The following is an 18,033-nucleotide window of genomic DNA, read 5'->3' on the forward strand; positions in this document are numbered from 1 at the left end:
GAGTGTTACTAGTCCCCATACTTCATCACCACACTCCATCTCCGCAACCTATTCCATGAAATTAAGCAAGAGACTTGAAAAAGCTGAAAAGAAGTACTTTTACAGCATAGGGGTGGTGGATGAACGGAATAAAGAATAACAGATAAATATATCATTCCCAGTTATAAAAGGATATAAAAATAATTTTTCGAAATAAGAAAAAAGTCACCTAGAGTTAAAATAACTACATAAAATTTCTCACAGGCAGATAACAGCATGTGTATAAAAACACTCACACACATAAACAGATAACTGACATAAATAGTGAGCACTTCTTGAAAAGACGTAAAGACGGAGCAACTAGAGGACATTACATGAAATTATGCAAGAGACTTTTTGAAAAAGATGAAAACTACTTTTACAATACATGAGTGGTGGTAGAATGGAATAAAATTACTGAAGACATAGTTAATGCAAACATCTTACATAAGTTTAAGAAGGTGTCTAACAGCAGAATGGAGAAATCTCTCCCTGTACAGTACAAATAAGTGATTACATACACACACACAGAGAGTATTTTACCATCTCTATGAAGTGGGTGTTTTACAGCTCAATTCTCTTAATTCAGGTACCAACTCAGCTGCTCTTCTCTGTACCCTCTCAACCATGGCAAAGTGCCTCTCTAGGTACAGTGACCACACTTACAAGGAATAATCCAGTTTTGGTCTCATAGTTACAAGGCATAATCCAGTTTTGATCTCATCTATATAATGAATAATTTCACAATCATGTCCCTGTCCATACACTGAATACAATCCTTATCTTTGCATGCAGACAGCTCTCCTATCTCATAATTCTCCTAATATGTAGCTCTGGTGATAATTGAGGCACATGCACATTCCTGCACTTTGTCCCATCCTCATCACCTTGCATTGACTTGGATTAAATCTCACCATACATTTACCAAACTTTTTTCTTACGGCTCCAGTCATGGAAAAAAGTCCATATCAAGGCTGGGCCTTAATTGAAATAGAGAAAAATGAGAGAGAAAAAGAAAAAACAAGGGGAAATGTATACGAATTTTGGAAAAAGTGAAAAACATGTCTTCTAAAATGTGCAAGGGTATAGTTACTGGGAGATATGAGAAAGTATAGAGTTCCAAAGATTCGATACATAGGGAAAGAAACAGCTATCAAAACGGAACATCCAAAGTTGCCAAAGGCCACACGGTAATCATGTCATACAGCAGCTTGCTGAGTATTGTGTGGTCTACCTAGTGGTGGAGGCACAGAATCAACCAGCTCTGGGGTGCAAAAACCAAAGTCATACCTACTGAAGAGGAAAAGTGAACAGGGAGCAAAAACCAAAGTCATACCTACTGAGGAGGAAAAGTGAACCAACACTGCAGCATAGGGCAAGAGGGTCATGTTTGGAAGTTTGCCTGGAGCAGTTTATAAGTCGGACCACTTTTGACTCAACTCTGTCAAGCAAGGATGCAAAGCTAAAACCACCCTACATGTGGGGTTTTCATAAAAGAGTGGATGTTACAGTAGTAATACCAAATATGTTCGTTGAGTCAAGTGGTGGAATTACAGAACTTTCAAAGGAGAGAAAAGAGTTGTAAAGGGTTTTTGATAAAGAGATGGGTAAAAACTGGGTCTTTGAAGCATTAAACTTAACTTGATGTCATCCACACTACTGAGATATCCTGTCCAAGTCTGAGTTTACTGAGGAAACTGTGTCAAGACGAGGTGCAGATCAAGTGAGGGAAGAAGGAGCAGAACTGAAGGATGTAGATGAAAATCTGTGTTGGCCTGTGGGACACAGCTGGTAGTGAACGATATGAAGCAATGAGTCGAATATATTATAGAGACTCTAAGGCTGCAATCATTTGTTATGATATAACATGTGCAGAAAGTGCTGAGCGTGCCAAATTCTGGGTGTCAGAGGTCCAGAAACATGAAGAAAATTGTAAAGTTTATCTTTGTGGAACAAAGCTTGATTTGGTGTTGGATAATCCGAGTGCACGACAGGTTGACTACCATGATATTCACGATTATGTTGATGAGGTGGGTGGGAAAGTGTTTGAAACATCAAGCAAGATGGGCAGCAATGTTGAGAAACTCTTTAACTGTGTTGTTGAAGATTTTGCAAATGAAAATGCCGAAGTTATGGTTACACTGGAAGATTCAACCATTGTCCTCCATAATAAGAATATAAAGAATAATAGGTGCTGTTGATTTAAATTAGAATGTTTGATATGTCTAAGCACACACAAGATATATATTATTTTTTGTAATTTGATTTATATTTTATGACATATTTTGTATGGATAGGAAGATTAAAGTTTGTCATATTGTTGAAACTAGTTTTAGGGAGTGTGAAAGCATACGTGAAACGAAAACAACTCTTGGTTTGAAGTTTGTACTGTTGGCTAAATGAAGTGGTTTCATTTGGATATAATATTTTGAGTAACTGAGTCTGTGATAGAGTATTATATTTTTGCTCTTTTTAAACAGAAACTGAAACCTTGAAGAATGTTATTGTACTTAGAGCACTGGCTTTTACTAGTTATGGAGACTCTTGTCATTGCCATCCCATTGAGAGAGTTTAGGTGGGAGCAGGTGTCAAGATAGACATTGATTAAAAGGGATTCAAGAGTATTTTTATGTTTTAGTATAATTTTGGTGCAAGTTACTTTAATATTATTGTACAATCCTTGGTTGTGCATGTCTGTATAGTGTAAATTTATGGCCAGTTATTATGTTTTACATATATTGAATAGGGGATAGGGGAGAAAGAATACTTCCCACGTATTCCCTGCGTGTCGTAGAAGGCGACTAAAAGGGAAGGGAGCGGGGGGCTGGAAATCCTCCCCTCTCTCTTTTTTTTTTCTTTTTTTTTTTTTTTTCCCAAAGGAAGGAACAGAGAAGGGGGCTGGATGAGGATGTTTCCTCAGAGGCCCAGTCCTCTGTTCTTAACGCTACCTCACTGACGCGGGAAATGGCGAATAGTATGAAAGAAAGAAAGAAGATGAATGCAGTGTTGAGTCATCTGCATATGAGCGCATTGGAAAATTTGTGGAGAGTAAATCACTGGAAAAAAGGAAAAAAGTATACAATTCAGAGCCTTGAGGGACACTGCTGTTGATTGAGAAAAGGGGAGGCTGATCCATCGATAACCAAAGGGATAGATCAATCAGAGAGGTAGCTAGATATGAAAGAAAAAAGTGAGGAAGAGAAGCCAAAAGAGGGGAGCTTAGAGGTGAGACCCAAATGCCACATCCTGTTAAAAGCTTTGGATATGTTAAGGGCAACTACATATGACTCCCCACAATCTTTTAGGGATGATGATCAGACATTAGTAAGATAAGATCTCACCTTAAGGAAGCCATACTGATGATCAGAGAGAAGACTGTGATTTTCGAGGTATCTAAGGATATGGGAGTTGAGGGAGGGAGATTCAAGGACTTTGGTAATGGTAGATGTTAAAGCAATAAGAAGATCGTTAGAGGGGTCAGAACAGTCACCCTTCTTAAGTATGGGATATATCAATGCATGCTTCCAATGCGAAGTCCCCCTATAGGCTGATGCAATCATTATTCTTCATTTCTCTCATGACCCTTCATTGCTCTCATGACCTTGGCATCATTTTTTCAAACATGTTTAGATACAATTCTAGTCCATCATTGGCAAATCATGTAAATACACCAAAAACAGCAGTGAGCCCAAGACCAAGCCCTGCAGTAGGCCACTTGTAAACCCAGCCTTCTTCAAAGATGCACCTCTTACCTGTGTTCTTTGCTCCCTTCCAATATAGCAGATTTCTGACCAGTGAAGGAGCACACCTCTTATTCATCCCTGTAAATCTAGCTATTTAATCATCTTTGACAAAACTAGCACCATAGGCTTTCTGACATCTAGAAACACAGTCTACCTATTCCCTCTTTGATCTAAGATGGGGCTCTCCATGTCAGAGAAGTCTAGAAGACTGGTTATTCATGGTCGACCTCCTTTTCTTACAACCATGTTGTTTCCTTGATAGAAAGTTTCTCCTTTGCAAGTAATCATTCATTTTCTTTCTGAATATCTTTTCCAATATTTCATAAACCATACTTCCTAGTAACTCGGGCCTATATTTCAGTGGTTTCCCAATACCTTTTCTTAACTTTAGGCACATTTCTCCTCTTCCACACCTTAAAAACTACATCTTCCACCAATGACTAACTAACATTACTAAAGGTCTAGCAAGAGCCTCAGTCCATTCTTTCAACATGTATGAGGAGACCTCATCAGGGCCATAGACTTTTTATGGGTCAAATTGTTTTGACAGAAAGACTGTTACTGTTGTTGATGAATAGACATTTCCAAGACTCCATCACCCTCCCACTTTGGCAATGCTAGACCATCAATGCCTGCCATGGTGAAAACACTTACAAACATATCATTCAACTCACATATTTTCTCATCATCCACTAGAATTCTTCTACCGAGTCACAGCCTTATTAGTTGCTCTTTCACTGATGCTTTGTTAATGATGAACTTGGATAAAAGTTTTGGACTGTCTTTTGCTCTTTCCACAATGCTTTTTTTTTTTTTCAAAATCTCTCTGCTTCTCCCTCTTTGCTTTACAATACTCATTCCTTGCTCTCCTGTATCTTTCATGCACTGGACACCAGAGGTACCCATGCTCAGTCCCCTTCAATGTAGATTTTGCAGAACCTTCTGTTGCAGTGGTCCATACTCTTATTACAGAACTCCCTCTCCCAATCAATACTCTCAAAAGACAGGGTCAACTAGAGATGGTGAACCATCTCCTATAGTTTCCATATGCTCTTTGACATATTGATACAAAAAGATCTCTGTACTTTTAAGGATTTTGTGTCTCCATAACTTAGCATCTCAATGGGAATCTACATCCTCCCAGTCTGTTTCTTTGTACCTGAACTCCCCCCATTATCAGTGCTTTACCATACCCTGGGAAGGAGTAGTTGGTTGCTTCCTTCACCATCCTTACCTTTCCTTCATTATTCTCCAGGTATACCCACTCTATAATGTTAGAGTTCTTTGGAGGACTGTAAACTAAAAGTATTAAAGATATTTCCTTCTCACACTGATTTTCCCAATTATGTTTTGTCTACCGGCACTATCTACAGATATTTCCTACAATCTAATGGAATTTCCTATCAAGAGAGCTACTCCCCCCATCCTTTAATTTCTCTATCCCTTCTTGCTATTGCATACTAGTTTGAACAGACAAGGTGCTGACTTGCACCTGGTTACCTTCCTCTGCATGGCTTGCCTTGTCTGCATTGTGACCCAACTTTACCTCATGCTGTCTCTCAATGTGTATGTGTGTAATGTCAAGAAAATATTGTTTCAAATCGGTAACAGTTTCATGGAGTGATGCTAAAGCCTGAGACAGGGGAGGGGAATTATTTACTGCTTGTTGAGTCATCAAAAGAAAAAGGTTTAGTCAATGCTGTGTTTTTTGGGGGAAACAGGGATTTGTGTGCACTGGCTGATTAAATGTGAGACAGGAGTAGGCTTTTTCTTCTCTGCTTGAGAGTAGGTGGTTAGTTATGGTGTGGTTTTGGTGAATGGGCTCATGTGTTGATACAAAGAATTGGATGCCAAGCATGTTGAGATGGGATTGTATTGGCTTTTTTTCTGTGTAGTGCTGGTCTATTTCTTGTTGCTATGCAACCAATTACTGTTCTAAGTGCTCTGTTTTCAATGGTTTGTAGCTTAGTTACATTAGCTTTTGAAAGGAAGTGAGGCACAGTTTAGAGTGGAGCAGATGAAACGTTTGTAGAGGATACTGTGAAATTATTCATGGAACATTTGGAGAGGATACTGTGAGATTATTCATCTTATCTAAACCTGGTGCCAGAAGGAACTGAGGGCAATTCATTTATTTGTGTCAATGTTTCTGATATGGAAAAAGGATATCATGTATGTTATATATGATACTCAGTATGGAAGGAGTTCTGAGGAGTAGGAAAGGATGACCATTCAGGGCTATGGAAGGATGAAGGTTGCTTAATATCTGTCAGGGATTAAGGATGTGATGGTAGATGCCTGGGGGAATGTAAACACTCTGTTTAGCGAAAGCTAAAGTTCTAACTGCATGATGTAGTGTTGCTTTTTTTTTTATGACCAACATGGCATTGGGCAACACATTCCTAAATAAATCACATCCTGGTAAAAAGAAAAAAAGTAGAAATTAAACGGAGCAATGCTAGGGTTCACAGACGTGACTTTCAAAGGAAGAAAAGTGATATGAAGAGGACAGATGAAAGGAAGAAATTTCCACGGCTTAACTACTCAAGGAGAGGAGGTATCAAAACAGTCAATCCACTGTGAGTGTAGTGTAAGGATGCTGTGCTGTTAGGGTAAAGTCATCTACACTTCAGGGGACTTTCACTTTTTTGGTTTCTAAAGGTGTGTGGGGAGGTTATATAGGAAAAAATTTAAGAGGGTTAGAGAGAAAAACTGCAACTGCAACAAGGTGACACTAAACCAGTTACCTCCAGCACATCACTATCAAGCACAATGTGCTTCTATCCTCTCAATGGCAATCTGACTATCACAATACATATCTCCAGTAACATACCTTCAAACTGGGAGGATCAAAGTCCCAAACACATATTTGTCCATCTCGGGAGCCTGTGACAACAATTCGGACATCATGAGTTAAGAGGATGCAAGAAATGTCATGAGTTGGGGCTTCACGACCCCACATAACAAGAGGAACCACCAAGTTTAACGATCCCATGACCTGAAAAAAAAAGTAAGAATACATACCTTTACTCAATTAATCATGACACCTGTCACCATACATGTTAATTCTTGAAATCAGTCTCACATTAGTGAAGTACCTAGGCATAAATGGATTAAAACTACAAATCTACAAGGACGTAATTAAATGTATTAAGCAAACATTTACATACCCTTCATACACACAGTTCTCCCATAAGGCTGCCAGAATTGCAAACCTGACTCTGGCAAGCATACAACAAAATATACCAGTCACTAACTATAAACCATTCAGAGGGGCATGTGACAAAACTAATTATATACAATGCTGTAAAAACCAACTAAAGTTGTTCCTTCATGCCCTATCCATGATGCCTAGTCACCATGTTCCCCTAACTGGATCTTTATGCTGCTAGCCTATTACTATTTCAGTAGATGCTTACCTTAACTATGTACTAACTTGCTTTCTCCATTAGCTGGCTCATTATTCCTTTGAATACAAAAGTTATCAAGTTTTGACCTTTGACTTGCCAAGTTTTGGACAGAAGCTTCTTTAGAATTAAGGTATATTGTACTGACATGAAAAATGCTTTGACCAGCAACATAATTGAAAAAACAAAAGTTTTGTACTTTTAAGTTTTTAACGTTTAGAAGAATATTTTGAAATAAAGCACCAGGGATCCACATATAATGATGACTCATACAATAACATTTCACTAAAAAGACGCTCGGGAATTTGAGTAAAAAACCAAGAGAATGACAGTAAGGTCTTCTTGCAACACCGACATTCTTTAAAAGGAATTCTTATTCTAATTTACCATCTTGAATATTAATTTACCTAAAAAATTAAATATTCAAAGATACTATATAATTTTTCAGTTAAAATACTTTTTATAATGATGTCAAATCTAACATCATTAATTTCATATCCAAATATCATTGGAAAAATCATTTGGAATCACTCTTTCTGCCCTTGGTAGCTATATACGGAATTCACACTTTAAACTGAGTACTTGTTATATCTTTTAAGTGAGAACGACCTGACAAAATGCCATCAAAGTACGTAATATTCTATGATAAATTCCATAAACAAAACTAAGTATTATACTAAAATGGATGAAGTAACTTTGACTTGCAATTTCAATCTGCAAATGGTGGTAAAGCACATGCTATGTTTCTACTGGGATAAAAAAAAGGAACATAAAAGAGACTTTTGGATGTTAATGTGCTGAGAGGGGCAGCGGGATGGATACGGAGATGAAGATTTGTAAAGGTTTTCAAAAAAGAAGAGAGAATGTTGGGGAGAAGAGAGTGGTACCAGTAAGTGAGATTGGAAAGGACATGTGTGAGGAAGTACCAGGAAAGACTAAGTGTAGAATGGCAAAAGGTAAGAGCAAATGACATGAGGGGAGTGGGTTAGGAATGGGATGTATCTAAGGAAGCAGTTATGGCATGTACAAAAGATGCATGTGGCATGAGAGGTGGGAGGAGGGCAAATTAGAAAGGGTAGTAAGTAGTGGAATGAAGTAAGGTTGTAAGGGAAAGAAAAGAGAGAGGCGCTTGGACAATACTTACAAGGAAGAAGTGCAAATGACTGGGAGATGTATAAAAGAAAGTGGCAGAAGGTCAAGAGGAAGGTGCAAGGGTTAAAAAAGAGGGCAAATGAGAGTTGGAGAGAGAGTATCATTATATGTTAGGGAGAATAAAAAGATGTTTAGGTAAGAGGTAAATAACATGCATAAGACATGAGAACAAATGGGAACATCGGTGAAGGGGGTAAGGGGGGAAGTAATAACAGGTAGTGATGAAGTGATAAGGAGATGCAGTGAGTATTTTGAAGGTTTGTTGAATGTGTTTGATGATATAGTGGCAGTCAGAGGGTGCTTTGGTCAGGGTGGTGTGCATAGTGAGAGGGTCAGGGAGAATGGTTTGGTTAAAATAGAAGAGGTAGTAAAAGCTTTGACAAAGATGAAATCCAGCAAGGTGTAGGTTTGGATGGCATTGCAGTAGAATTTACAAAGAAAAGGAGTGATTGTGTTGTTGACTGGTTGGTAAGGATATTCAGTGTATGTATGGATCATGATAGAGTGCCTCAGGATTGGCAGAACGCATGCATCATGCCAGTGTACAAAGGCAAGGGGGATAATGGTGAGTATTCAAACTACAGAGGCATAAGTTTGATAGTATTCCTGGGAAATTGTATGGGGGTACTGACTGAGGGGGTGAAGGCATGTACAGTGCATCAAACTGGGGAGGAGCAGTGTGGTTTCAGAAATGGTAGAGGATGTGTGGATCATGTGTTTGCTATGAAGATTTTTTTTTTTTTTTTCCGCTGTCTCCCGTGTTTGCGAGGTAGCGCAAGGAAACAGACGAAAGAAATGGCCCAACCCATCCCCATACACATGTATATACATACGTCCACACACACAAATATACATACCTACACAGCTTTCCATGGTTTACCCCAGATGCTTCACATGCCTTGATTCAATCCACTGACAGCACGTCAACCCCGGTATACCACATCGCTCCAATTCACTCTATTCCTTGCCCTCCTTTCACCCTCCTGCATGTTCAGGCCCCAATCACACAAAATCTTTTTCACTCCATCTTTCCACCTCCAATTTGGTCTCCCTCTTCTCCTCGTTCCCTCCACCTCCGACACATATATCCTCTTGGTCAATCTTTCCTCACTCATTCTCTCCATGTGCCCAAACCATTTCAAAACACCCTCTTCTGCTCTCTCAACCACGCTCTTTTTATTTCCACACATCTCTCTTACCCTTACATTCTATGAAGAATGTAAGTGAGAAATACTTAGAGAAACAGATGGATTTGTATGTAGCATTCATGGATCTGGAGAAGACACATGATGGGGTTGACAGAGATGCTTTGTGGAAGGTCTTAAGAGTATACGGTGGGGAGGTAAGTTCCTAGAAGTGAAAAGTTTTTACCAAGGATGTAAGACATATGTACAAGTAGGAAGAGGAGAGTGAATGGTTCCAGTGAAGGTTGGTCTGCGGCAAGGGTTTGTGATGTCCCCATGGTTGTTTAATTTGTTTATGGATGGGGTGGTTATGGAGGTAAATACAAGAGTTCTGAAGAGAGGGGCGAGTATGCCGTCAGTTAGGGATGGGGCCTGGGAAGTGAATCAGTTGTTGTTTGCCAATGATACAGCTCTGGTGGCTGATTCGAGTGAGAAACTGCAGAAGCTGGTGACTGAGTTTGGAAAAGTGTGTGAAAGGAGAAAGTTGAGAGTAAATGTGAGTAAGAGCAAGGTTATTAGGTTCAGTAGGTTAAGGGACAAGATAACAGGGATGTAAGTTTGAATAGAGAAAAATTGGAGGAAGTGAAGTGTTTTAGATATCTGAGAGTGGACTTAGCAGCAAATGGAACCATAGAAGTGGGAGTGAGTCACATGGTGGGGGGGGGGGGGGGTGTGATGGTTCTAGCAGCGATGAAGAATGTGAGGAAGGAGAGAACGTTATTGCAGAGAGGAAAAATGGGTATGGTTGAAGGAATAGTAGTTCCACAATATTATATACTTGCGCAGCATTGGCTATAGATAGGGCTGTACGGACAAGGGTGGATGTGTTAGAAATGAAATGTTTGAGGAAAATATGTGGTGTGAGGTGGTTTGATCAAGTAAGTAATGAAAGGGTAAGAGAGATGTGTGGAAATAAAAAGAGTGTGGTTGAGAGAGCAGAAGGTGTGTTGAAATGGTTTGGACATATAGAGAATGAGTAACAAAAAGTTAACAAAGAGGATGTATGTGGAGGGAACAAGGAGAAGCAGGAGACCAAATTGGAGGTGGAAGGATGAAGTGAAAAAGATTTTGAGCAATCGGGGTCTGAACATACAGGAGGGTGAGAGGCGTACAAGGAATAGAGTGAATTCAAACAGTGTGGTATACTGGGGTCAATGTGATGTTAATGGAGTGAACCTGGGCATGTGAAACGTCTGGAGTAGATCATGGAAAGGCCTGTGGGGCCTGGATGTGGAAAGGGAGCTAGAGACAGTGTGAACAAATGTGGCCTTTTTTGGCTATTTTCCTAGCACTACCTCACTGAAGCAGGAGGCAGCGATGCTCTTTCTGTGGGGCAGGGAAGCACTAGGAATGGATGAAGGCAAACAAGTATGAACATGTTTTTTATTATTATTATTTTGCTTTGTCGCTGTCTCCCGTGTTTGCGAGGTAGCGCAAGGAAACAGATGAAAGAAATGGCCCAACCCACCCACATACACATGTATATACATACACGTCCACACACGCAAATATACATACCTATACATCTCATTGTACACATATATATACACACACAGACACATACATATATACACATGCACACAATTCACACTGTCTGCCTATTATTCACTCCCATCGCCACCTCGCCACACACGGAATAACATCCCCCTTCCCCCTCATGTGTGCGAGGTAGCGCTAAGAAAAGACAACAAAGGCCCCATTCGTTCACACTCAGTCTCTAGCTGTCATGTAATAATGCCCGAAACCACAGCTCCCTTTCCACATCCAGGCCCCACACAACTTTCCATGGCTTACCCCAGACACTTCACATGCCCTGATTCAATCCACTGACAGCACGTTGACCCCGGTATACCACATCAATCCAATTCACTCTCTTCCTTGCATGCCTTTCACCCTCATGCATGTTCAGGCCCCGATCACTCAAAATCTTTTTCACTCCATCTTTCCACCTCCAATTTGGTCTCCCACTTCTCCTCGTTCCCTCCACCTCCGACACGTATCTCCTCTTGGTCAATCTTTCCTCACTCATTCTCTCCATGTGCCCAAACCATTTCAAAACACCCTCTTCTGCTCTCTCAACCATGTTCTTTTTATTTCCACACATCTCTCTTACCCTTACATTACTTACTCGATCAAACCACCTCACACCACATATTGTCCTCAAACATCTCATTTCCAGCACATCCATCCTCCTGCGCACAACTCTATCCATAATAATGCCCGAAACCACAGCTCCCTTTCCACATCCAGGCCCCACACAACTTTCCATGGCTTACCCCAGACACTTCACATGCCCTGATTCAATCCACTGACAGCACGTTGACCCCGGTATACCACATCGATCCAATTCACTCTATTCCTTGCATGCCTTTCACCCTCATGCATGTTCAGGCCCCGATAACTCAAAATCTTTTTCACTCCATCTTTCCCCCTCCAATTTGGTCTCCCACTTCTCCTCGTTCCCTCCACCTCCGACACGTATCTCCTCTTGGTCAATCTTTCCTCACTCATTCTCTCCATGTGCCCAAACCATTTCAAAACACCCTCTTCTGCTCTCTCAACCATGTTCTTTTTATTTCCACACATCTCTCTTACCCTTACATTACTTACTCGATCAAACCACCTCACACCACATATTGTCCTCAAACATCTCATTTCCAGCACATCCATCCTCCTGCACACAACTCTATCCATAGCCCACGCCTCGCAACCATACAACATTGCTGGAACCACTATTCCTTCAAACATACCCATTTTTGCTTTCCGAGATAATGTTCTCGACTTCCACACATTCTTCAAGGCTCCCAGGATTTTCACCCCCTCCCCCACCCTATGATTCACTTCCGCTTCCATGGTTCCATCTGCTGCCAGATCCACTCCCAGATATCTAAAACACTTTACTTCCTCCAGTTTTTCTCCATTCAAACTTAGCTCCCAATTGACTTGACCCTCAACCCTACTGTACCTAATAACCTTGCTCTTATTCAAATTTACTCTTAACTTTCTTCTTTCACATGCGTATATATGTACATGCGTATATATGTATATGTCTGTGTATCTATATCTATCTATATGTTCATATGTATATGAATGTATATGTGCATGTAAAAGGGGAAACAGAAGAAGGAGTCACACGGGGAGTGCTCATCCTTCTCAAAGGCTCATATTGGGGTGTCTAAATGTGTGTGGATGTAACAAAGATGAGAAAAAAGGAGAGATAGGTAGTATGTTCGAGGAAAGGAGCCTGGATGTTTTGGCTCTGAGTGAAACAAAGCTTAAGGATAAAGGGGAAGAGTAGTTTGGGAATGTCTTGGGAGTAAAGTCAGGGGTTGGTGAGTGGACAAGAGCAAAGGAAGAAGCAGCACAACTCCTGAAACAGAAGTTGTGGAAGTATGTGATAAAGTGTAAGAAAGTAAATTCTAGATCGATATGGGTAAAACTGAAAGTGGATGGAGAGAGAAAGGTGGTTATTTGTGCCTATGCATCTGGTCATGAGAAGAACTATCATGAGGCAAGTGTTTTGGGAGCAGCAGAGAGAGTGTGTTAGCAGCATTGATGCACGAGACCAGGTTATAGTGATGGGTGATTTGAACGCAAAGGTGAGTAATGTGGCAGTTGAGAGTGTATTTGGTGTACATGGGGTGTTCAGTGTTGTAAATGGAAATGGTGACGAGTTTGTAGATTTGTGTGATGAAAAAGGACTGGTGCTTGGGAATATACCTGGTTTAAAAAGAGAGATATACATAAGTATACGTATGTAATTAGGAGAGATGGCCAGAAAGCGTTACTGGATTACGTGTTAATTGATAGGCGTGTGAAAGAGAGCCTTTTCGACGTTAATGTGCTGAGAAGGGCAACTGGAGGTATCTCTGATCATTATCTTGTGGAGGTGAAGGTGAAGATATGTAGAGGTTTCCAGAAAAGAGGAGAGAATGTTGGGGTGAAGAGAGTGGTGAGAGTAAGCAACTTGGAAAGGAGACCTGTGTGTGGAAGCGCCAGGAAAGATTGAGTGCAGAATGGGATGTATTTAGGGAAGCAGTGATGGCTTGTACAAAATATGCCTGTGGAATGAGAAAGGTGGGAGGTGGGCAGATTAGAAAGGACAACAAGTGGTGGGATAAAGAAGTAAGATTGTGAGTGAGATAGAAGAGAGAGGCATTTGGAAGATTTTTGCAGGGAAGTAGCGCAAGTGACTGAAAGCCAGGGGGTCAAGAGAAAGTGCAAGAGGTGAAACAGAGGACAAAAGAGAGTTCAAGAGAGACAGTATCATTAAGTTTTACGAAGAATAAAAAGATGTTTTGGAAGAAAGTAAATAACATGCGCAAGATGAGAACAAACGGGAACATCAGTGAAGGGGGCTAATGGGGAGGTAATTACATGTGTGAAGTGAGAAGGAGATGGAGTGAGTATTTTGAAGGTTTGTTAAATATGTGAGATGATAAAGTGGCAAATATTAGGTGTTTTGGTTGAGGTGGTGTGCGAAGTGAGAGGGTCAGGGAAAATGGTTTGGTAATCAGAGAAGAGGTAGTGAAAGCTTTGCAGAAGATGAAAGCAGGTAAGACAGCGGGTTTGGATGGTACTGCAGAGGAATTTACTAAAAAAGGGGGTGACTGTGTTGCTGACTGGTTGGTAAGGATATTCAATGTATGTATGGTTCATGGTGAAGTGCCTGAGGATTGGCAGAATGCATGCATAGTGCCAATGTACAAAGGCAAAGGGGATAAAGGCAAGTGTTCAAATTACAAAGGCATAAGTTTATTGAGTATTCCTGGGAAATCATAGGGTATTGATTGAGAGGGTAAAGGAATGTACAGAGCATCAGATTGGGGAAGTGTGGTTTCACAAGAGGTAGAGGATGTGTGGATCAGGTGTTTGCTTTGAAGAATGTACATGAGAAATACTTAGAAAAACAAATGGATTTGTATGTAGCATTTATGGATCTGGAGAAGGCATATGATAGAGCTGATAGAGATGCTCTGTGGAGGGTATTAAGAATATATGGTGTACGAGGTAAGTTGCTAGAAGCAGTGAAAAGTTTTAATCAAGGATGCAAGGCATGTGTACAAGTAGGAAGAGAGGAAAGAAAGGTTTCCAGTGAATGTTGGTTTGCGGTAGGTGTGCGTGGTCTCTATGGTTGTTTAATTTGTTTATTGATGGGGTTGTTAGGGAGGTGAATGCAAGAGTTTTGGAGAGAGGGGCAAGTATGCAGTCTGTTGTGGATCAGAGGTCTTGGAAAGTGAGTCACTGCATTACATATGTAAGCTAGAGACAGTGTGATGATACAGCACTGGTGGCTGATTCAGGCGAGAAAACCGCTGAAATTGGTGACTGAGTTTGGTAAAGTGTGTGAACGAAGAAAGCTGAGTCAATGTGAATAAGAGCAAGGTAATTAGGTTCAGTAGGGTTGAGGGACAAGTAAACTAGGAGGTAAGTTTGAATGGAGAAAAATTGGAGGAGGTGAAGTGTTTTAGAGATCTGGGAGTGGATTCAGCAGCAGATAGAGCCATGGAAGCGGAAGTGAGTCACAGGATGGGAGAGGGGGCGAAGGTTCTAGGAGCACTGAAGAATGTGTGGAAGGCGAGAACGTTATCTCTGAGCAAAAATGGGTATGTTTGAGGGAATAGTGGTTCCAACAATGTTATATAGTTGCAAAGCATGGGCTTTAGATAGGGTTGTGTGAAGGTACTGGGAGCACTGAAGAATGAGTGGAAGGCGAGAGGGTCATCTCGGAGCAAAAATGGGTATGTTTGAAGGAAAAGTGGTTCCAACAATGATATATAGTTGTGAGGCATAAGCTATAGATCAGGTTGTGCACTGGAGGGTGGATGTGTTGGAAATAAAATGTTTGAGGACAATATGTGGTGTGAGGAGGTTTGATTGAGTAACAAATGGAAGAGTAAGAGAGATGTGTGGTAATAAAAAGAGTCTGGTTGAGAGAGCAGAAGAGGGTGTACTGAAATGGTTTGGCCACATGGAGAAAATGAGTGAGGAAAGATTGACAAAGAGCATATATGTGTCAGAGGTGTAGGGAACAAAGAGAAGTGGGAGACCAAATTGGAGGTGGAGGAACAAAGAGCAGTGAGAGACCAAATTGGAGGTGGAAGGAAGGAGTGAAAAAGATTTTAAGCGATCGGGGCCTGAACATACAGGAGGGTGAAAGGCGTGCAAGGAATAGAGTGAATTGGAACACTGTGGTATACCAGGCTCAACATGCTGTCAATGGATTGAACCAGGGCATGTGAAGCTTCTGGGGTAAACCATGGAAAGATTTGTGGGGCCTGGATGTGGAAAGGGAGCTGTGGTTTCAGTGCATTACACATGACAGCTAGAGGCTGAGTGTGAATGAATGTGGTCTATGGGTATACGAGTGGATAGGCCATTCTTCATCTGTTTCCTGGCACTAACTCGCTGATCCGGGAAACAGCGATTAGGTATAATAAATAAAATAATAAAATCATATATGTGTATGTGGTTTGGGAACGTTTTGGGAGTAAAGTCAGGGGTTGGTGATAGGAAAAGAGCAAAGGAAGGAGTAGTGCTACTTCTGAAACAGGAATTGTGGGAGTATGTGATAGAGTGTAACAAAGTAAACTCTAGATTGACATGGGTAAAACTGAAAGTGGATGGAGAGAGATGGGTGATAATTGGGGCCTATGCACCTGGGCATAAGAAGAAAGATCATGAAAGGCAAGTGTTTTGGGAGCAGCTGAGTGAGTGTGTTAGCAGTTTTGATGCACGAGACCAGGTTATAGTGATGGCTGATTTGAATGCAAAGGTGAGTAATGTGGCAGTTGAAGGAATAATTGGTGTACATGGGGTATTCAGTGTTGTAAATGGAAATGGTGAAGAGCTTGTAAATTTGTGTGCTGAAAAAGGACTGGCGATTGGGAAGACCTGCTTTAAAAAGAGTTATATACATAAGTATACGTATGTAAGTACGAGAGATGGCCAGAGAGCGTTATTGGATTACGTGTTAATTGATAGGCACGTGAAAGAGAGACTTTTCGATGTTAATGTGCTGAGAGGTGCAACCGGAGGGATATCTGATCATTATCTTGTTGAGGCGAAGGTGAAGATTAGTAGAGGTTTTCAGAAAAGAAGAGAGAATATTGGGGTGAAGAGAGTGATGAGAGTAAGTGAGCCTGTGAAGGAGACTTGTGTGAGAAAGTACCAGGAGAGACTGAGTGCAGAGTGGAAAAAGGTGAGAGCAAAGGACGTAAGGGGAGTGGGGGAGGAATGGGAGGTATTTAGGGAAGCAGTGATGGCTTGCACAAAACATGCTTGTGACATGAGAAGTGTGGGAGGTGGGCAAATTATAAAGGGTAGTGAGTGGTGGGATGAAGAAGTAGGACTATTAGTGAAAGAGAAGACAGAGGCACTTGTACAATTATTGAAGAGAAATAGTGCAAATGACTGGGAGATGTATAAAAGAAAGAAGCAGGTCAAGAGAATGGTGCAAGAGGTGATAAATAGGGCAAAAGAGAGTTGGGGTGAGAGAGTATTATTAAATTTTAGGGAAAATAAAAAGACGTTTTGGAAGGAGGTAAATAAAGTGCATAAGACAAGAGAGCAAATGGGAACATCAGTGAAGGGTCTAATGTGGAGGCAATAAGAAGTTGTGGTGATGTGAGAAGGAGGTGGAGTGAGTATTTTGAAGGTTTGTTGAATGTGTTAGATGATAGAGTGGCAGATATAGGGTGCTCTGGACGAGGTGGTGTGCAAAGTGAGAGGGTCAGGGAGAATGATTTGGTAAACAGAGAAGAGGTAGTGAAAGCATTGTGGAAGATGAAAGCCGGCAAGGGGGAGGGTTTGGATGGTGTTGCAGTGGAATCTATTAAAAAAGGGGGTGACTGTGTTTTTGATTCGTTGGTGAGGATATTCAATGTATGTATGGCTCATGGTGAAGTGCCTGAGAAATGGCGGAATGCATGCATAGTGCCACTGTACAAAGGCTAAGGGGATAAAGGTAAGTCTTCAAATTACAGAGGTATAAGTTTGTTGAGTATTCCTGGGAAATTATATGGGAGGGTATTAATTGAGAGGGTGAAGGCATGTTCAGAACATCAGAATAGGGAAGAGCAGTGTGGTTTCAGAAATGGTAGAGGATGTGTGGATCAGGTGTTTGCTTTGAAGAATGTATGTGAGAAATACTTAGAAAAACAAATGGATTTGTATGTAGCATTTATGGATCTGGAGCAGGCATGTGATGGAGTTGATAGAGATTCTCTGTGGAAGGCATTAAGAGTATATGGTGTGGATGGCAAGTTGCTAGAGGCAGTGAAAAGTTTTTATTGAGGATGTAAGGCATGTGTACAAGTAGGAAGAGAGGAAAGTTATTGGTTCTCAGTGAATGTCGGTTTGCGGCAGGGGTGTGTGATGTCTCCATGGTTGTTTTATTTGTTTATGGATGGGGCTGTTGTTAGGGAGGTGAGTGCAAGAGTTTTGGAGAGAGGGGCAAGTATGCAGTCTGTTGTGGTTGAAAGGGCTTGGGAAGTGAGTCAGTTGTTGTTTGCTGATGATACAGCTCTG

At 40.9% G+C, this 18,033-nt stretch overlaps 1 protein-coding gene across 4 annotated transcripts in view; it reads right to left on the reverse strand.

Annotated features, from left to right (window-relative positions):
* Window positions 1-18,033, reverse strand: part of Rbcn-3B (WD repeat-containing protein Rbcn-3B) — a 393,934-nt gene that overhangs the window by 373,444 nt on the left and 2,457 nt on the right. For all 4 annotated transcript variants that reach the window (XM_071666665.1, XM_071666667.1, XM_071666666.1 and 1 more), the window contains exon 2: window positions 6,595-6,759. In XM_071666665.1, the coding sequence (XP_071522766.1) occupies window positions 6,595-6,756 (162 nt within the window). In that variant the 5' untranslated portion in view covers window positions 6,757-6,759. The remainder of the gene's footprint in view (window positions 1-6,594; window positions 6,760-18,033) is intronic.

This window comes from Panulirus ornatus, chromosome 11 (assembly GCF_036320965.1).
Source record: "Panulirus ornatus isolate Po-2019 chromosome 11, ASM3632096v1, whole genome shotgun sequence".
Classification (NCBI taxonomy): domain Eukaryota; kingdom Metazoa; phylum Arthropoda; class Malacostraca; order Decapoda; family Palinuridae; genus Panulirus; species Panulirus ornatus.